Source organism: Oncorhynchus mykiss, chromosome 8 (genome assembly GCF_013265735.2).
Source record: "Oncorhynchus mykiss isolate Arlee chromosome 8, USDA_OmykA_1.1, whole genome shotgun sequence".
NCBI classification, from domain to species: Eukaryota; Metazoa; Chordata; class Actinopteri; order Salmoniformes; family Salmonidae; genus Oncorhynchus; species Oncorhynchus mykiss.
This window is the reverse complement of record NC_048572.1, coordinates 56,197,779-56,214,388: the sequence shown is the minus strand read 5'-3', so window position 1 is coordinate 56,214,388 and position 16,610 is coordinate 56,197,779. Positions and strand designations below refer to the sequence as shown.

Genomic DNA, 16,610 nt, shown 5'->3' with positions numbered 1-16,610 from the left:
GCTAGAAACGAACCCAAAGATAGTTTAGAAGGTTGCTTTTATTTGCATGGTTTGCTAGGTTGACATATACAGTACTCCATTCATTCTTAGAGTTTATTGGTGTTAAAATACACTAGTTATGCTATTTTGGACCACCAGGCTGCTGATGTCATGTATTTCTACTTTTTCATAAGGACAACGATAAGTTTGATGTCAGACGACAATAGAATGTTCATGATGTCATTGCGACAACTGTCAATAGACATATTATAAACCAGCCTTTAGTCTTGAAATCGTTGGTTGTTCGGTACATGCCTCATGTGAATCCGGAGCAAAGGCTAAACGGGTGTAGATAAAAAGTGAAGTTACAAGTTTATTAACTTTCAAAGCAGAATTACTTTCCCATTGTTCCTCAACTGTAGTGTATGATATACCATTTTCCATTTTCTAGCTGTCTGTACTTTTATCCAAAAAACAACATTTCAAATTTTGCTACTTAATTAAGACCGAATCGAGCCACAAACACCATTCCCTAGCAATGAAATACTGTGCCACTACTACTACCATTATCAATCACCACAGTGGATTTAGCATGCCTGATGCAAACACAACAGTGTTGGTTTCACATCAATAACCACGAGTTCAATAGGGCTATGTGAGGTGACAGAGCAAAGCTGAGAAGGAACGATAGAATAAAAGATAGATTTCAGAGGCAAACATCCACATCGGAGGAGAAAATTAATAACATTTTTTTTTATTTTATGATTTCTTTCTTTCTCTTTCTTACACTCCCTTACTCTTTCTCTCTCTCTCTCTCTCTCCTTTCTCTCTCACTCTTCCCCTCACTTTCTCCCTTACTCTCTTCCTCCCCTTCTCTCCCTCATCTTTCTCCATCTCCCTCCCTCCCTCACTCACTCACTCAAATTCTCCCTCCCCTCTCCCTAAAATTATGTATTTTTTTTACATTGGATAAAAATGAACTCTGAAACATTGTTCCAAAAAATGCTTGTATGTGATTGAGATAAACTGTAAATACCATTCCCTAGCAATGAAATACTATGCCACTACTACTACTATTATCAATGATCACAATGTTTTTAGCCTTCCTGATGCAAACACAACAGTGTTGGTTTCACATCAATAACCATGAGTTCAATAGGGCTATGTGAGGTGACAGAGCAAAGGAACGACAGAAGAAATGAAAAAACATTTTATGATTTATTCCCTCTCTCCATTACTCTCTCTCTCTCTTTCCATTACTCTATCTCTCTCTCTTTATCTCTCTCTCTCTCTCTCTCTCCATTACTCTCTCTCTCTCTCCCTCCATTACTCTCTCTCTCTCTCTTTATCTCTCTCTCTCTCCATTACTCTCTCTCTCTCTCTCTCCATTACTCTCTCTCTCTCTCCATTACTCTCTCTCTCTCTCCATTACTCTCTCTCTCTCCATTACTCTCTCTCTCTCTATCTCTCCATTACTCTCTCTCTCTCTCTTTATCTCTCTCTCTCTCCATTACTCTCTCCCTCTCTCCATTACTCTCTCTCTCTCATCTCTCTTTCTCTCCCTCTCTCCATTACTCTCCCTCTCTCTCTTTATCTCTCTTTCTCTCCCTCTCTCCATTACTCTCTCTCTCTTTATCTCTCTTTCTCTCCCTCTCTCCATTACTCTCTCTCTCTCTTTATCTCTCTTTCTCTCCCTCTCTCCATTACTCTCTCTCTCTCTCTTTATCTCTCTTTCTCTCCCTCTCTCCATTACTCTTTCTCTCTCTCCATAACTCTCTCTCTCTCCATTACTCTCTCTCTCTCTCCATTACTCTCTCTCTCTCTCTTTATCTCTCTTTCTCTCTCTCTCTCCATTACTCTCTCTCTCTCCATTACTCTCTCTCTCTCTCCATTACTCTCTCTCTCTCTCCATTACTCTCTATCTCTCTCCATTACTCTCTCTCTCTCTCTCTTTATCTCTCTTTCTCTCTCTCTCTCCATTACTCTCTCTCTCTCTCCATTACTCTCTCTCTCTCTTTATCTCTCTTTCTCTCTCTCTCTCCATTACTCTCTCTCTCTCTCTCTTTATCTCTCTTTCTCTCTCTCCATTACTCTCTCTCTCTCTCCATTACTCTCTCTCTCTCCATTACTCTCTCTCTCTCCATTACTCTCTCTCTCTCTCCATTACTCTCTCTCTCTCTCTCTCTCTCTCTCTCTCCATTACGCTCTCTCTCTCCATTACTCTCTCTCTCTCTCTCTCTCCATTACTCTCTCTCTCTCTCTCTCTCTCCATTACTCTCTCTCTCTCCATTACTCTCTCTCTCTCCATTACTCTCTCTCTCTCTCTCTCCATTACTCTCTCTCTCTCCATTACGCTCTCTCTCTCCATTACTCTCTCTCTCTCTCTCTCTCTCTCCATTACTCTCTCTCTCTCTCCATTACTCTCTCTCTCTCTCTCTCTCTCCATTACTCTCTCTCTCTCCATTACTCTCTCTCTTTATCTCTGTTTCTCTCTCTCTCTCCGTTACTATCGACCTCTCTTCCTTACTCTCTCTAAGAATAATAAGAATAAAAAATAAAAGTAATTAAAGAGCAGCAGTAAAATAACAATAGCGAGACTATATACAGGGGGGTACTGGTACAGAGTCAATGTGCGGGGGCACCGGTCAGTTGAGGTAATATGTACATGTAGGTAGAGTTATTAAAGTGACAATGCATAGATGATAACAGAGAGTAGCAGCGGTGTAAAAGGCGATGCAAATAGTCTGGGTAGCCATTTAATTAGATGTTCAGGAATCTTATGGCTTGGAGGCAGAAGCTGTTTAGAAGCCTCTTGGACCTGGACTTGGCGCTCCGGTACAGCTTGCTGTGTGGTAGCAGAGAGAATAGCGTAAGACTAGGGTGGCTGGAGTCTTTGACAATTTTTAGGGCCATCCTCTGACACCGCCTGGTATAGAGGTCCTGGATGGCAAGAAGCTTGGCCCCAAGCTTGGTGATGTACTGGGCCGTTCACACTACCCTTTGTAGTGCCTTGAGGTCGGAGACCGAGCAGTTGCCATACATGGCAGTGATGTAACCAGTCAGGATGCTCTCAATGTGCAGCTGTATAACCTTTTGAGGATCTGAGGACCAATGCCAAATATTTTCACTCTCCTGAGGGGAATATGTTTTGTCGTGCCCTCTTCACAACTTTATTGGTGTGCTTGGACCATGCTAGTTTGTTGATGATGTGGACACCAAGGAACTTGAAGCTCTCAACCTGCTCCATTGCAGCCCGGTCGATGAGAATGGGGGCGTGCTCGGTCCTCTTTTTCCTGTAGTCCACAATCATCTCCTTTGTCTTGATCACCTTGAATGAGAGGTTTTTGTCCTGGCACCACACGGCCAGGTCTCTGACCTCCTCCCTATAGGCTGTCTCGTCATTGTCAGTGGTCAGGCCTACCACTGTTGTGTTATCGGCAAACTTAAGGATGGTGTTGGAGTCATGCCTGGCCGTGCAGTCCTGAGTGAACAGGGAGTATGGGAGGGGACTGAGCATGCAACCCTGAGGTGCCCCTGTGTTGAGGATCAGTGTGGCAGATGTGCTGTTACCTACCTTTATCACCTGGGGGCGGCCCTTCAGGAAGTCCAGGATCCAGTTGCAGAGAGAGGTGTTTAGTCCCAGGGTCCTTAGCTTATTGATGAGCTTTGAGGGCACTACAGTGTTGAACGCTGAGAGGTAGTCAATTAATAGCATTCTTAGATAGGTGTTCCTTTTGCCCAAGTGGAAAAGGGCAGTGTGGAGTGCAATAGTATCATCTGTGGATATGTTGGTGCGGTATGCAAATTGGAGTGGGTCTAGGGTTTCTGGGATAATGGTGTTGATGTGAGCCATGATCAGTCTTTCAAAGCACTTCATGGCTACATACATGAGTGCTACTGGTCAGTAGAGCTTTAGGAAGGTTACTTTAGTGGTCTTGGGCACAGGCACTATGGTGGTCTGCTTGAAACATGCTGGTATTACAGACTCGGACAGGGAGAGGTTGAAAATGTCAGTGAAGACACTTGCCAGAAGGTCAGCGCATGCTCGCAGTACACGTCTGTGAATCTTGTGAATCTTGACCTGTTTAAAGGTCTTACTCACATCAGCTGCAGAGAGTGTGATCACACAGTCTTCCGGAACAGCTGGTGCTCTCATGCATGTTTCAGTGTTATTTGCCTCGAAGCGAGCATAGAAGTAGTTTAGCTAATCTGGTAGGCTCGTGTCACTGGGCAGCAAAACAGTCCTGTAGCTTAGCATCTGCTTCATCTGACCACTTTTTATGGATCTAGTCACTGGTGCTTCCTGCTTAAATTTTTGCTTGTAAGCAGGAATCAGGAGGATAGAATTATGGTCAGATTTGTCAAATGGAGGGCGAGGAAGAGCTTTGTATGCATCTCTATGTGTGGAGTAAAGGTGTTTCAGAGTTTTTTCCCTCTGGTTGCACATTTAACATGCTGATAGAAATTTGGTAAACCAGATTTAAGTTTCCCTGCATTAAAGTCCCCGGCTACTAGGAGCGCCGCCTCTGGGTGAGCGTTTTCTTGTTTGTTTACAGCGGAATACAGCTCATTCAATGCTGTCTTAGTGCCAGCCTCAGTCTGTGGTGGTATGTACACAGCTACGAAAAATACAGATGTAAACTCTCTAGGTAGATAGTGTGGTCTACAGCTTATCATGAGATACTCTACCTCAGGTGAGCAATAGCTTGAGTCTTCCTTACATATCATGCACCAGCTGCCCCTTGTCTTACCAGACGCCGCTGTTCTTTTCTTCCTGTACAGCATATAACCAGCCAGCTGTATGTTGATAGTGTCGTCGTTCGGCCACGACTCCTTGAAACATAAGATATTACAGTTTTGAATGTCCCGTTGGTAGTTTAATCTTCCGCATAGGTCATCGATTTTATTTTCCAAAGATTGCACGTTTGCTAGCAGAATGGAAGGAAGTGGGGGTTTATTCAATTGCTTACGAATTCTCAGAAGGCAGCCTGCCCCCTGGCCCCTTTTACATCGCCTCCTCTTCACGCAAATCACAGAGATCTGGGCCTGTTCCCGAGAAAGCAGTATATAATTTGCGTCGGGCTAGTCAGACTCGTTAAAGGAAGAAAAAAGGATTCAGCCTGCCCGTGGTGAGTAATCTCAGTCCTGATTTCCAGAAGTCATTTTCGGTCATTAGAGACAGTAGCGGCAACATTATGTACAAAATGTCCTTTTAAAGTCTATATAAACTAGAGACCTGCAGTGTTTGTCTCTATACCCTGGTGAAGACAGCTTGGCTGTCAAAACTTTGGTATTCAGTTATTGCATCTGAGCTCCTAGATTGTGAGGCTCTCCTTTTCTTTTTCAAGGTTTCACATCAATAACCATTAGTTCAATAAGGGTTATCTCTCTCTCTCTCACATACTCTCTCACTTCTCTCTCTCTCTATGATTTAGTCCCTCTCCCTCACTCTCTCCCTCGTTCTCTCCCCCTCTCAATCTCTCTCCCCCATCTCTCGCTTGTTCTCTTTCTCTCTCTCCCCCTCTCTCCCTCTCTTTATCTCTCTCTCTCTCTCCCCCTCTTGTGAACTCTGTTTGGAAGATCGACAACATTGTTCCAACATTTTTTTGTATGAGATTGAGAAAAACTGTAAATACCATTCCCTAGCTATGAAATACTATGCCACTACTACTACCATTATCAATCATCACAGTGGTTTTAGCATGCCTGATGCAAACACAACAGTGTTGGTTTCACATCAATAACCATGAGTTCAATAGGCCTATGTGAAGTGACAGAGCGAAGCTGAGAAGGAACGATAGGAGAAACGATAGATTTCAGAGGCAAACGTCCACATCTGAGGAGAAAAAGAACACAAAAAATAGTTTTATGATTTATTCCTCAGTTTGTGAGCACAGTGGGTTTCTGTTGCCTCTGAGACGTAAATCCGATGCTATCTAATGCAAATTTAATGTAAGAAGCTGCTTTTTCTCAAAGAGACCAATGAGGCTTTAAGCCATGAATATGGATGCCGGTCTATTTCAGAGTTATATTCTTTAAGGTATCTGTTAAAGCATTTTTTTTTTTTTACATATTGACATGCATGTTTTTAGAGAAGACAAAGGAACTCATTTAAATCCATTTGTTTGGTATAAAACAGTTGGCCCAAAAGAATGTGAATGGATCAAATTGAACACTCACTTTCTTGACTCTTTCTTGAAGTCCAGCCCTGTAAAGTCAGGTTATATTCTGAACCAACAGACAACACAAAATGGACTCACCTCTGCCATTTTAGTAAGCTCAACCCAGTCGGCTTTGTTGTAACCGCACATAATGCTCGAGATGACAATCTGAAAAAGAGAGAGAGCGAAAGAGAGCGAGAGAGAGAAAGAGAGAAAGAATGAGAGAGAGATTAAGAGAGAGAAAGGGAGAGAGAGAGAGAGGGAGAGAGAAAGAGAGAGAGAGGGCAAGTAACAACTGTGATTTGACCTGCTGTGCCTTATCTTGTCTGAGAGCCTGAGAACACATAGTGGTTTCAAAGACTACACAAACATCTGAGAGAATAACAGAGGAACAATATAATGTGTCTTTCGCCCATCAGTCCTCCGCACTCAATCCTCAACGGTCCTCAGTCCTGTTGTGGAAACTATAATCTACCCATAAAGTAGGGGAGATATAACTCTCCCTTTCATTGCTTTGGATTTTAAAAGACACAAATAGGCTGATCTGTCCACAATGCACAGAGGGACATGCCTGCCTGTGATGTAATTGTGTGTTTGATTTTATAGATCCTGCATCTTTCCATGTCCGTATTGTTGGAGACTTGTGATAACCCTTCATCCTCTTTACCATGGGAGTTGGCTACTGAACTGCAAATATTGATTACGGGCCAGTTGAAGTGGAAATGAATAGCAAACAATGCTACGTTTCTCCCCCTGATCCACTCTCAAGTGGCACATGCTACGTACAGTGTCCAGACTATTGTTGGTGAAAACGTCTTTAGTATCTACACACATTGTTTGAAGACAGAAGGAAAGGGACAAGACAGACAAACGTACATGCAGACGTGCCGACAGACAGACTGACAGGCGGTGTGCACGGCAGTAGAACCGTTCTAGCTGGACCTCATCCCGAGGAGGCGGTTTACGGGGCAGAGTGAATTGCAGCGATAGTGGGGCATGTGTCTGTCTGTTTGTCCGTCCATCCGCCGGCTTGCCTGTCTGTCCGTCTGCCTGTCTGCCTGCGAGGAGCAGAGCCGAGCCTAGCAGGGGGATCCTCCTGTTATCTCTTTAATAATGGAGTAGTGTGAGTAAGTGAGCCCATCCACCAACACCCTCTACACTGCCTCTCCAGGGACCCCCGGCAACACGGCAACTGTCAATCACCGCTGATATGGAGATATTAGAAGAGGGGAGGGTGGGGCTGCACCTTTTCACTTTCTTCCCGCTCCCTCTTTCTCCCTTTATTCTGTCTCCCTCCTGCTCCCTCTCTCTCTCTCTCTCCCTTTCTTCCTGTCAATTTGTCCCTATGTTTCCCTGGTAGTCTCTCTTTCTCTTCCCTTTTTTACAATTCCATTCCTCAGGTGCAGCATTATTACAGGCATGCCCGCTGCCTGTAAAACCTGACACACACACACACACACACACACAGACCACTCCACTCCACAGTCTCAATCAGTCCCCGCAAGGGAGAGGTGTCTCAATCTCCCCAGCCCCTACAATTTTACATCATTTGGGGAGGGCTTTTGTTATTAATCACTCCCCTTCTCTGAGTATTCATTTTGCCGAGCGGAATACGCCGGTGACCTTTAACCTCCGGGAGGCACGCGCTGGGATGAGTTTGGCTCTGCCTTCACCAAGGCCCCTTCAAAGCAAAACAGGTGGACCGAGGATGGCAACCCACAAGGTCACGTCATGTTGAAGATGAGTGTAGAGGAAAACAGGAATAATGAATGGGAATAATGGGGGAGGGAGAATGGCCTTGACCTCCCTGAAATCAATGAAAAAAAATTAATGGATGTCTCTCAATGGGAACTACATATTTATGTTTTACTGCATTGGTAAGTCATTTGGGGAGGATGGAACAAGGGGATGGGCTCTGGCAACCAGGTAAAGGAAATAACAGGAGGATGAAGGTCGGAAGAGATCAATTGTGAAGAGGATTTCTGGACCTGAGCTTGGTGTAGAAGCACAGCAGTGTAATACAGTGTAATCACTGTACACTAAATGGGACAGTCTGACATGGATATACAGTAAATACCCCTACAGGAAACACAAATAATCCCTGAGGAGGTGGGTATTATGTTCAATGAGACAGGCTCACTGCATTTTTCACTGTAATTCATTCTGGACTAAATAAACGTTTGAGTGACATTTATTTAGCTGAAAAAGATTGGTTGAGTCTTCAAATAGTAAACTACAGAACCGAACCAAGCTAAACTGAGCTGTACTGTGCTGGCCTGGTTACGCATCCACCAAAGTTGTTACTGGAAGAAAGCTGAAAAGACTATGTGAGAGTATTGTAGCACAAATCGGTTCCAATAGATAGTGTGAAATGGGCATTTGTGGAAAAGAGTGAACTCACATTCTTGGGAAAGTCTGTCTTCAGCTCTTTGACACCCTGGCACCAGTAGGCAGCCGTCTTCTCACTGATCAGTTCGATGTTGAGGAAGGAGCCCTGTCCGGGGCCGAACACATGACCTGACGTGGTGCCACGCACGATACGGGGAGAAACATTAGTCACCAGGTCCTGTGGGAAGAATCATAGGAATGAGAGAAATTACACTCCAAGAAACAAAATAGCTGACTGTTTTGTTAGGTCAGGCCAGTGATGGAACGAGCGAGATTGATCCATTACCATGAGATTCATGATTTTTTCCTGGCTATAACCGTTCAGTATAATTCAGGCTGTGGTGGAATTATTGTAATCAAAAGGAGAAACTTTTAGATTTCTTCAAAACAATCAACTTTATTATTTAATTACTGCACCCCTGGAGGTGATCACTGAGAACTCAACGAGCTGGTTCGATCCACAGCATTTTATAGCAAAGTCCATCCTCCTTCAGTCTACATGACAAACAACAGATGTATGGAATGGGTCACAAGGTTAAGATTTGCATGAAAGATACTTATAATTCACAGCAGACAGTATCTGCTGTAAAAACAGTTCTCATTGTGTAAAGACCAGGGTCTGTCCCCCAACTCCATACTGGAGCCATCACTCCCTGGTACCCCAGTACAGAAACATTAACTCATGTTCTGGAATGCGGTGTCACCCAAATACATTGTAAATCTTCTAGAGGCCCATCCTCAGTAGAACACACACAGATGAGCATTCTAACAACCCCTTATTCTGTTTCATAAATCAACCATTTGATGCAATAACAGCATTATAACATAATCTTGTAATTTCCACCATAGAGCTCAGAGTTTTTCCTTGTCAGGCAAATTGGTCAACAAAATCACCTGCTAACATGACTCAGCTGCATGAACAACATGACATTACATCTTATGAATAAGAGGGAGGTGCGTGGTCAATATTTGATAACTATAATGTCACTTAAAAAATGCTGGCTTCAATTGTGAATCTGAATGTCATGTTTGAGTCAAAGCCATTGAGAAGAGCTGTTGAATCTAAAGAAGCACCACTCATATTCATGATATACAGTTACTTATAAATTCACCACGGAGACATTGATTTTTCAAGATGTTTCATTCTGCTCTGGTTACTATTACCAATTAGTAGAAACCAATTTGCATAATCTAATAAAAAAAACGAGCCCATATCAAACAATTGCAACAATAACACACTAATAGATGTAATGATATTTGGTTTATGTAGTATCTTTAGTGACAAAAAGTAATGCAGACATAATCTGCAATAGGTTTAGAATCCTAAACTCCTAAACGAATGCTATCGTGGAAAAAATTCAAGAGAGCATCACAGCCAACAGTAGAATTCATTGTGATCACGCATTTGTTTCCCTGTGACATCTGCTGTGTTCACTGCTAATAGCTGGGCTTTATCCACAGGGCAATGTTTGAAGGATTTAGCTCAGCGCTGCACTGTGAGTTCAGTCAACTATGAAGGCAGCTCCTCGCTAGCTAACCCTGATGAAGTGCAAGACAAGTCAGGACAAATTGTTTGAAGTCGGCGAGTAGAAAGGAATACGAATGAGATTAGATAAAGCTCTGGACAGACGTGGGAGCCACGTCTTTCGATGAACAAATACAGGATGATGGGTGAAGGGTTCGGTGCGTTTGCACATACGGAATCAATCACATGAAATAGTAAAGTAATCCATAACTCCAAAACACATAGGCTAGGCTACAGTACCACACACACGCACACGCACACGCAACCACGCACACACACACACACACACACCACCACCACTTAATACATGCACCTGTGAAGAAAACATGGCCAGTAATCTCTGTAACAACATCAAATCAAATCAAATTGTATTTGTCACATGAGCCAAAGGGGGGGAGCGTCAATGTAAATAGTCCGGGTGGCCAGACTATTTACCACCAATCCACATGTATTATTGTCCTCAACAAGGATTTAGATGCTATAGGTTACCGGGTCCTTTGTGTCTGGTTTTCTGCTAACCATTAGGCTATCACAACAGTCCAGGTCAACTAATCAATCCCCACAACCTAGCACCTTTATGAACAGACGTGATAAAGAGTGCTCAGATATCACAGCCACGGCTCTAGCTCCTCCAACACAGAGACAACCAAAGATTGGCCGTCGGCCATGAGAAGGCACATTCCAGGTGATTACCGAACAGCGGTTAGTTACATGGTCTCTTCCCTCAAGACACTATTCTTTCTTTCTGCAGGGAGGAGAAGCGAGAGAGAGAATGATGGAGAGAGATAGAGAAAAAAAATATATATATGTTTTTCAGTTGCACACCGTGCGGCCCTGGCTATTTTTAAAGCTGACACAGAAACCATTCGACCACAATTATCTCTATTACTACATCCATCATTATCGCCGGAGGGAGGAATGTACGTGGCCAGGGGTGGTGGTGGATGCTAGTAAGTGAACAATTCTCTCTCTCTCTACCTCCCTCTCCCTTTCTCTCTACCTCTACCTCTCTCTCTACCTCTCCCTCTACCTCTCTCTTTACCTCTACCTCTCTCTCTCCCTCTCTCCCTCTTCCCCTCTCTCTACCTCTCTCTCTCTCCCTCCCTCACTCCTTTTTCTCTCTCTCTCTCCTACTCTTCATGGTGAATTTAAATCCCTCTCTTTCCCCCCTCACCCCTCTCTCTCTCTCTCCCTTTCCCCGCTCCCTCCCTCTCTTTTTTCTCTCTCTCTCTCTCCTACTCTTCATGGCGAGTTTAAATCCTTCCCTTTCCCCCCTCTCACCCCTCTCTCTTTCCTTTACTCACCCTCTCTCTCTCCCCCCTCTCCCTGCTCCCCGCTCCATCCCTCTCTCTATCTCTCTCTCACTCTTCATGGCGAGTTTAAATCCCTCTCTTTCTTCTCGACCTCTCTTGGCAGATGTTTTTAGTAGTCCACTTGTTGCCCTGTCCTGCCCTGTGCTGGTGGCTGACTTGCCAGCCGGGTCAAGAAGACCAAATGGAACATCACACAGCTCAATCATACCTTCAGCTATAGCTCTGGTGCCACCATGTTCTATCTGTAGGTTAATCACCATGACCCTCGATTGAATGTTAAGCCATTTTATTCTATGTGACATTAGAGGGAGGGCAGCAGGCATATCATATATTGGGAGGTGATTCTACCTACTTTGTTCTGATTTCTTTGGTCCAGACAGGGCAAGTGACCTGCGTGTTAATTTACTTAGAGTTTTTTTTTCTTTCTATTTGCCACTTTGATCTATGCATTTTTCATAAACAATCTGAATCTAATCCTCCTCCCATTTGTCATCTTAAGTGGTTTCATGACCCTGTAAGTTCCGTTTAGAGGGAGAGGCATGCATACTCACGGTCTGGGCAGAGAACAGAGTTCCTAAGGGCTGTGGCAAATTGCTTTCAATATCTCGTTTTTCTCTTTCAATCAGTGCAACTACAGCGCAGCAGCTTTCAGTGCCTGAAAAGGCATGTCTTGGGTATGACCTAAAATTGTCATCTTTTAAAATCAGTCCCTTTATCACTCTGGGAGATGCATTCATGCTCCCTGTGTTTCAAACTTTTTTGGCTCATTTTGGAAATATTCTTGAGATATTCATATATTTGGAAACTATAGGCAAAGAAATGCATCTAGGAATGCCATTTTGTGGCAAAGTGCTGAAAGTGTACAATTGAGCTTCACATATAATATGAAGCGTTTTCTTGCCAAACACGATGCAAAACTAAAAGGTAGCAACAATAACAACGAGAGTGTACTTTGAGTGAAAATGTCATTTTGTGACCTACTTCCCTAACGGTGTTATAAACAGCGACATATCATGGGCAATTTAAACTATTAATTAAAAATGGCCTCCGGCGATTGTTTTACTTTTACTGTTGAAAAGTGATATCCCATTGAAGTACCAAGTCATTTGAAAATGACTGCAAGAGAAATATATGTGCCCTTGCCAAAGGGACTAAGTGGTCATAGTTAACACATTAGACAGAATGAACGCATGCTGACTTCAGTGATAAAAAAAATAACCAAAATGGCGCCTGGTGCTTGAGAAGAATAAATAACATTGCTGAATTCAACCCCTCAGAAGGTAAACATCAGAACGACACTTCAAAAACGACGTCAACAAAGTTTGTGTATCACGAGATAGGTAAGTTTGTCCTGAGAATAGTAAACCAAGATTGACATGATTCTTGTTTTTTTTAATTCATGTGATGCAAATAATGAGCTTCACACAATTACCATAAACAACAAGCAACCAGGCAATAAATTAGCTTCTCGTACAAAGAAGGCTAAACTCATAAAAATAACACCCACTGGTAATAGACAAGCATTAAAAAGTTTTTTGTTACTGTAAATCTAAAAAAGTTTTGACATCTATAAAGTTCTTCCCACACACTGGTAAGTAGGCAGACTTTCACAAACATAGAATGACCAATTACATAAATCTCTCATCTGTAAATTTAGACCTGCTTTTCTTATAATGATTTAAGTTTCACACATAAACTATGAGACAGGGTTCAGCTGCCAGACAGTTGTTTTAATTAGCAAACAAAGCGATTTAACTCTTCAGTTTTCAGGGACATGGAAAAAGTGACCCTTACATAAAAGGCCCTATTTTGACAAGGCAAGAAAGGCGCTAGTTTCGTTTCAACAAGATCCTAATACTCAGTGCTTGTAGTGGAATCAATTGAGATGCCTAATTATGTGGTGTGTGTGCGTACGAACACATGTTCTTTTGTGTATTTAGGTAACGCTATGGAGTTACTCTGGCCTGTACCTGAATACCTGTGCTACACCAGCAGCAAAGGCCTCTGGGAGGGGGAGGAGCCACCCACACTGCATCCCCTATGAGATCACACATAACAAATTGGCACTAATTTCAGGAAGATGGCCGCCTAGTCTCTGGCCCTGTATCGATTTCCCGCCTCCTTCTGCCTTCTGGACACATGCGGCCATCAGGGACAGAGTGGGAAGATGCTCACTGCTCACGTCTGATGAAGAGCAGGCAGCAGACGGACAGTACAGATGGGAGAGGCTTAGCTATAAATAGGGATGACATCTAGAAGCCGGATGGTTGACTGAAGAACAACACTGAGATCCCACCACCAGAAACGGAAAACCTTAAGGGGTCAAGTTGAATTAAATACGAATAAGGATACGTTATACATTTAAACAACCAGGCGGAGGTTGAATGAAGAGAGGATGATCTTCGTATCTATCTTATATGCACGGATGGTAATCCTGACATAGCGTAAGGTACGTTTTCATTATTGAGTATGAGGGAGTTCTTGCTACCTATGACTGAGAAGTATATGTTCATTATTGAGTATGAGGGAGTTCTTGATGACTATGACTGAGAAGTATATGTTCATTCTAGAGTATGAGGGAGTTCTTGATGGGAGTTCTTGAGTTCTTGATGACTATGAGTGCAGAGCTATTTCCACATTATTGTTACCTTCTGAGGGCGGCCTTTGTGACACTTGTAGTTTGCAACAGCTAATTTGAGATACACATACAGTATTTCACATTATTGGTTAGAGCAAACAATATCTATTATTGTTTCTCAGCCCTGCCATCCTCTGCCTTTCCATATCTCTGCAGTGCATCTCACACTTACCCCTGTTTCTTCTGCCTATCAATGACAGTTTCCTATCTATACCACCTAGCTAACACCCAAAGAGACAAAACAACGGGAATGAATCCATTCACCAACCACTGCCTGCTATTCTAGGCGTACCCCTAATTAAGCATCTAGCTTAATTAGACAATTTACTGGGTAATTAGTAGGCAATTAGCTGACATCTCTCTGATCTTTGCAGTACTGACTGCTTTGACAGCTCGGGCTCTGTGATATACGCTCTGGGTCCTCGCCAGCCTATGGCCATTTTCACTTATACTGCAGCTCAGTGGGGCGGAAATGGCACCTTGGTGCTTTGCCTGATTAAATATAATGTAACTGCAGGGGATACACATCTGTTTCATGGCCTGGAACATCCTTCCCATCCCATTTCACCGGCTCCACCGGGAACAGTTTTGACCACTGTTGACAGTCTGACAACGCCATCAAGAAATGCCAATGATCATCCAGCATAATTGTGCTGTAATGACAGGGGAGATGGGGAGACGAGGAAATGTAGAACGAAGCACTAGCACTTCCAAAATGGCCTTTTAGGTACGTTAATGTTTGGAGGAAACGTCTCCATCCTTACTCATGTGATCAAGTAGGTTGATTCTTTGACCTGTCTATGCTGTGTGTGAGAGACTATACTATACTGAACAACAATTTTAATGCGTTACAGTTCATACAGTTGAAGTCGGAAGTTTACATACACCTTAGCCAAATACATTGAAACTCAGTTTTCACAATTCCTGACATTTAATCCTTGTTAAAATTCCTTGTCTTAGGTCAGTTAGGATCACCACTTTATTTTAAGAATGTAAAATGTCAGAATAATAGTAGAGAGAATGATTTATTTCAGCTTTTATTTCTTTCATCACATTCCCAGTGGGTCAGAAGTTTAAATACACTCAATTGGTATTTGGTAGCATTGCCTTTAAATTGTTTAACTTACGTCAAACGTTTTGGGTAGCCTTCCACAAGCTTCCCACAATAAGTTGGGTGAATTTTTGCCCATTCCTCCTGACAGAGCTGGTGTAACTGAGTCAGGTTTGTAGGCCTCCTTGCTCGCACATGCTTTTTCAGTTCTGCCCACAAATTTTCTATAGGATTGAGGTCAGGGCTTTGTAATGGCCACTCCAATACCTTGACTTTGGAAGTATGCTTGGGGTCATTCTTCATTTGGAAGACCCACTTGCGACCAAACTTCTGATGTCTTGAGATGTTGCTTCAATATATCCACATAATTTTTTTTCCTCATGATGCCATCTATTTTGTGAAGTGCACCAGTCTCTCCTGCAGCAAAACACCCCCACAACATGATGCTGCCACCCCCGTGATTCACGGTCGGGATGGTGTTCTTCGGCTTGCAAGCCTCCCCCTTTTTTCTCCAAACATAATGATGGTCATTATGGCCAAACAGTTCTATTTTTGTTTCATCAGACCAGAGGACATTTCTCTGAAAAGTATGATATTTGTCCCCATGTACAGCTGCAAACAGTAGTCTAGCTTTTTTTGGCGGTTTTGGAGCAGTGGCTTCTTCCTTGCTGAGCGGCCATTCAGGTTATGTCGATATAGGACTTGTTTTACTGTGGATATAGATAATTTTGTGCCTGTTTCCTCCAGCATTTTCACAAGGTCATTTGCTGTTGTTCTGGGATTGATTTGCACTTTTCGCACCAAACTGCGTTAATCTCTATGAGACAGAACGTGTCTTCTTCCTGAGTGGTATGACGGCTGTGTGGTCCCATGGTGTTTATACTTGCGTATTATTGTTTGTACAGATGAGCGTGGTATCTTCAGCCGTTTGGAAATTGCTCCCAAGGATGAACCAGACTTGTGGAGGTCTACAATTTTTTTTCTGAGGTCTTGGCTGATTTCTTTTGATTTTCCCAATGAGTCAATGAGGTTGAAGGTAGGTCTTGAAATACATCCACAGGTACACCTCCAATTGACTCAAATTATGTAAGTTAGCCTATCAGAAGCTTCTAAAGCCATGACATAATTTTCTGGAATTTTCCAAGCTGTTTAAAGGCTCAGTCAACTTAGTGTATGTAAACTTCTGTCCCATTGGAATTGTGATACATTGAATTATAAGTTACATAATCTGTCTTGTAAACAATTGTTGTACAAATGACTTGTGTCATGCACAAAGTAGATGTCCTAACCGACTTGCCAAAACTATAGTTTGTTAACAAGAAATGTGAGGGGGGGTTGAAAAACAAGTTTTAATGACTCCAACCTAAGTGTATGTAAACTTCCGACTTCAACTGTATAAGTAAATCAGTTAATTGAAATAAATTAATTAGGCCCTAAGCTATGGATTTCACATGACTGGGCAGGTGCACAGCCATGGGTGGGCCTGGGAGGGCATATGCCCACCCACTTTGGAGCCGTGCCCAGCCAATCAGAATAAGTTTTTCCCCACAAAAGC

At 42.9% G+C, this 16,610-nt stretch overlaps 1 protein-coding gene across 1 annotated transcript in view; it reads right to left on the bottom strand.

The window, feature by feature from the left end:
- Positions 1–16,610, bottom strand: part of LOC110530943 (dihydropyrimidine dehydrogenase [NADP(+)]) — a 136,242-nt gene that overhangs the window by 35,807 nt on the left and 83,825 nt on the right. The window contains exons 14-15 of the mRNA XM_036985742.1: positions 8,542–8,706; positions 6,240–6,308 (exon numbers count right to left, since the gene is read on the bottom strand). Of these exons, the coding sequence (XP_036841637.1) occupies positions 6,240–6,308; positions 8,542–8,706 (234 nt within the window). The remainder of the gene's footprint in view (positions 1–6,239; positions 6,309–8,541; positions 8,707–16,610) is intronic.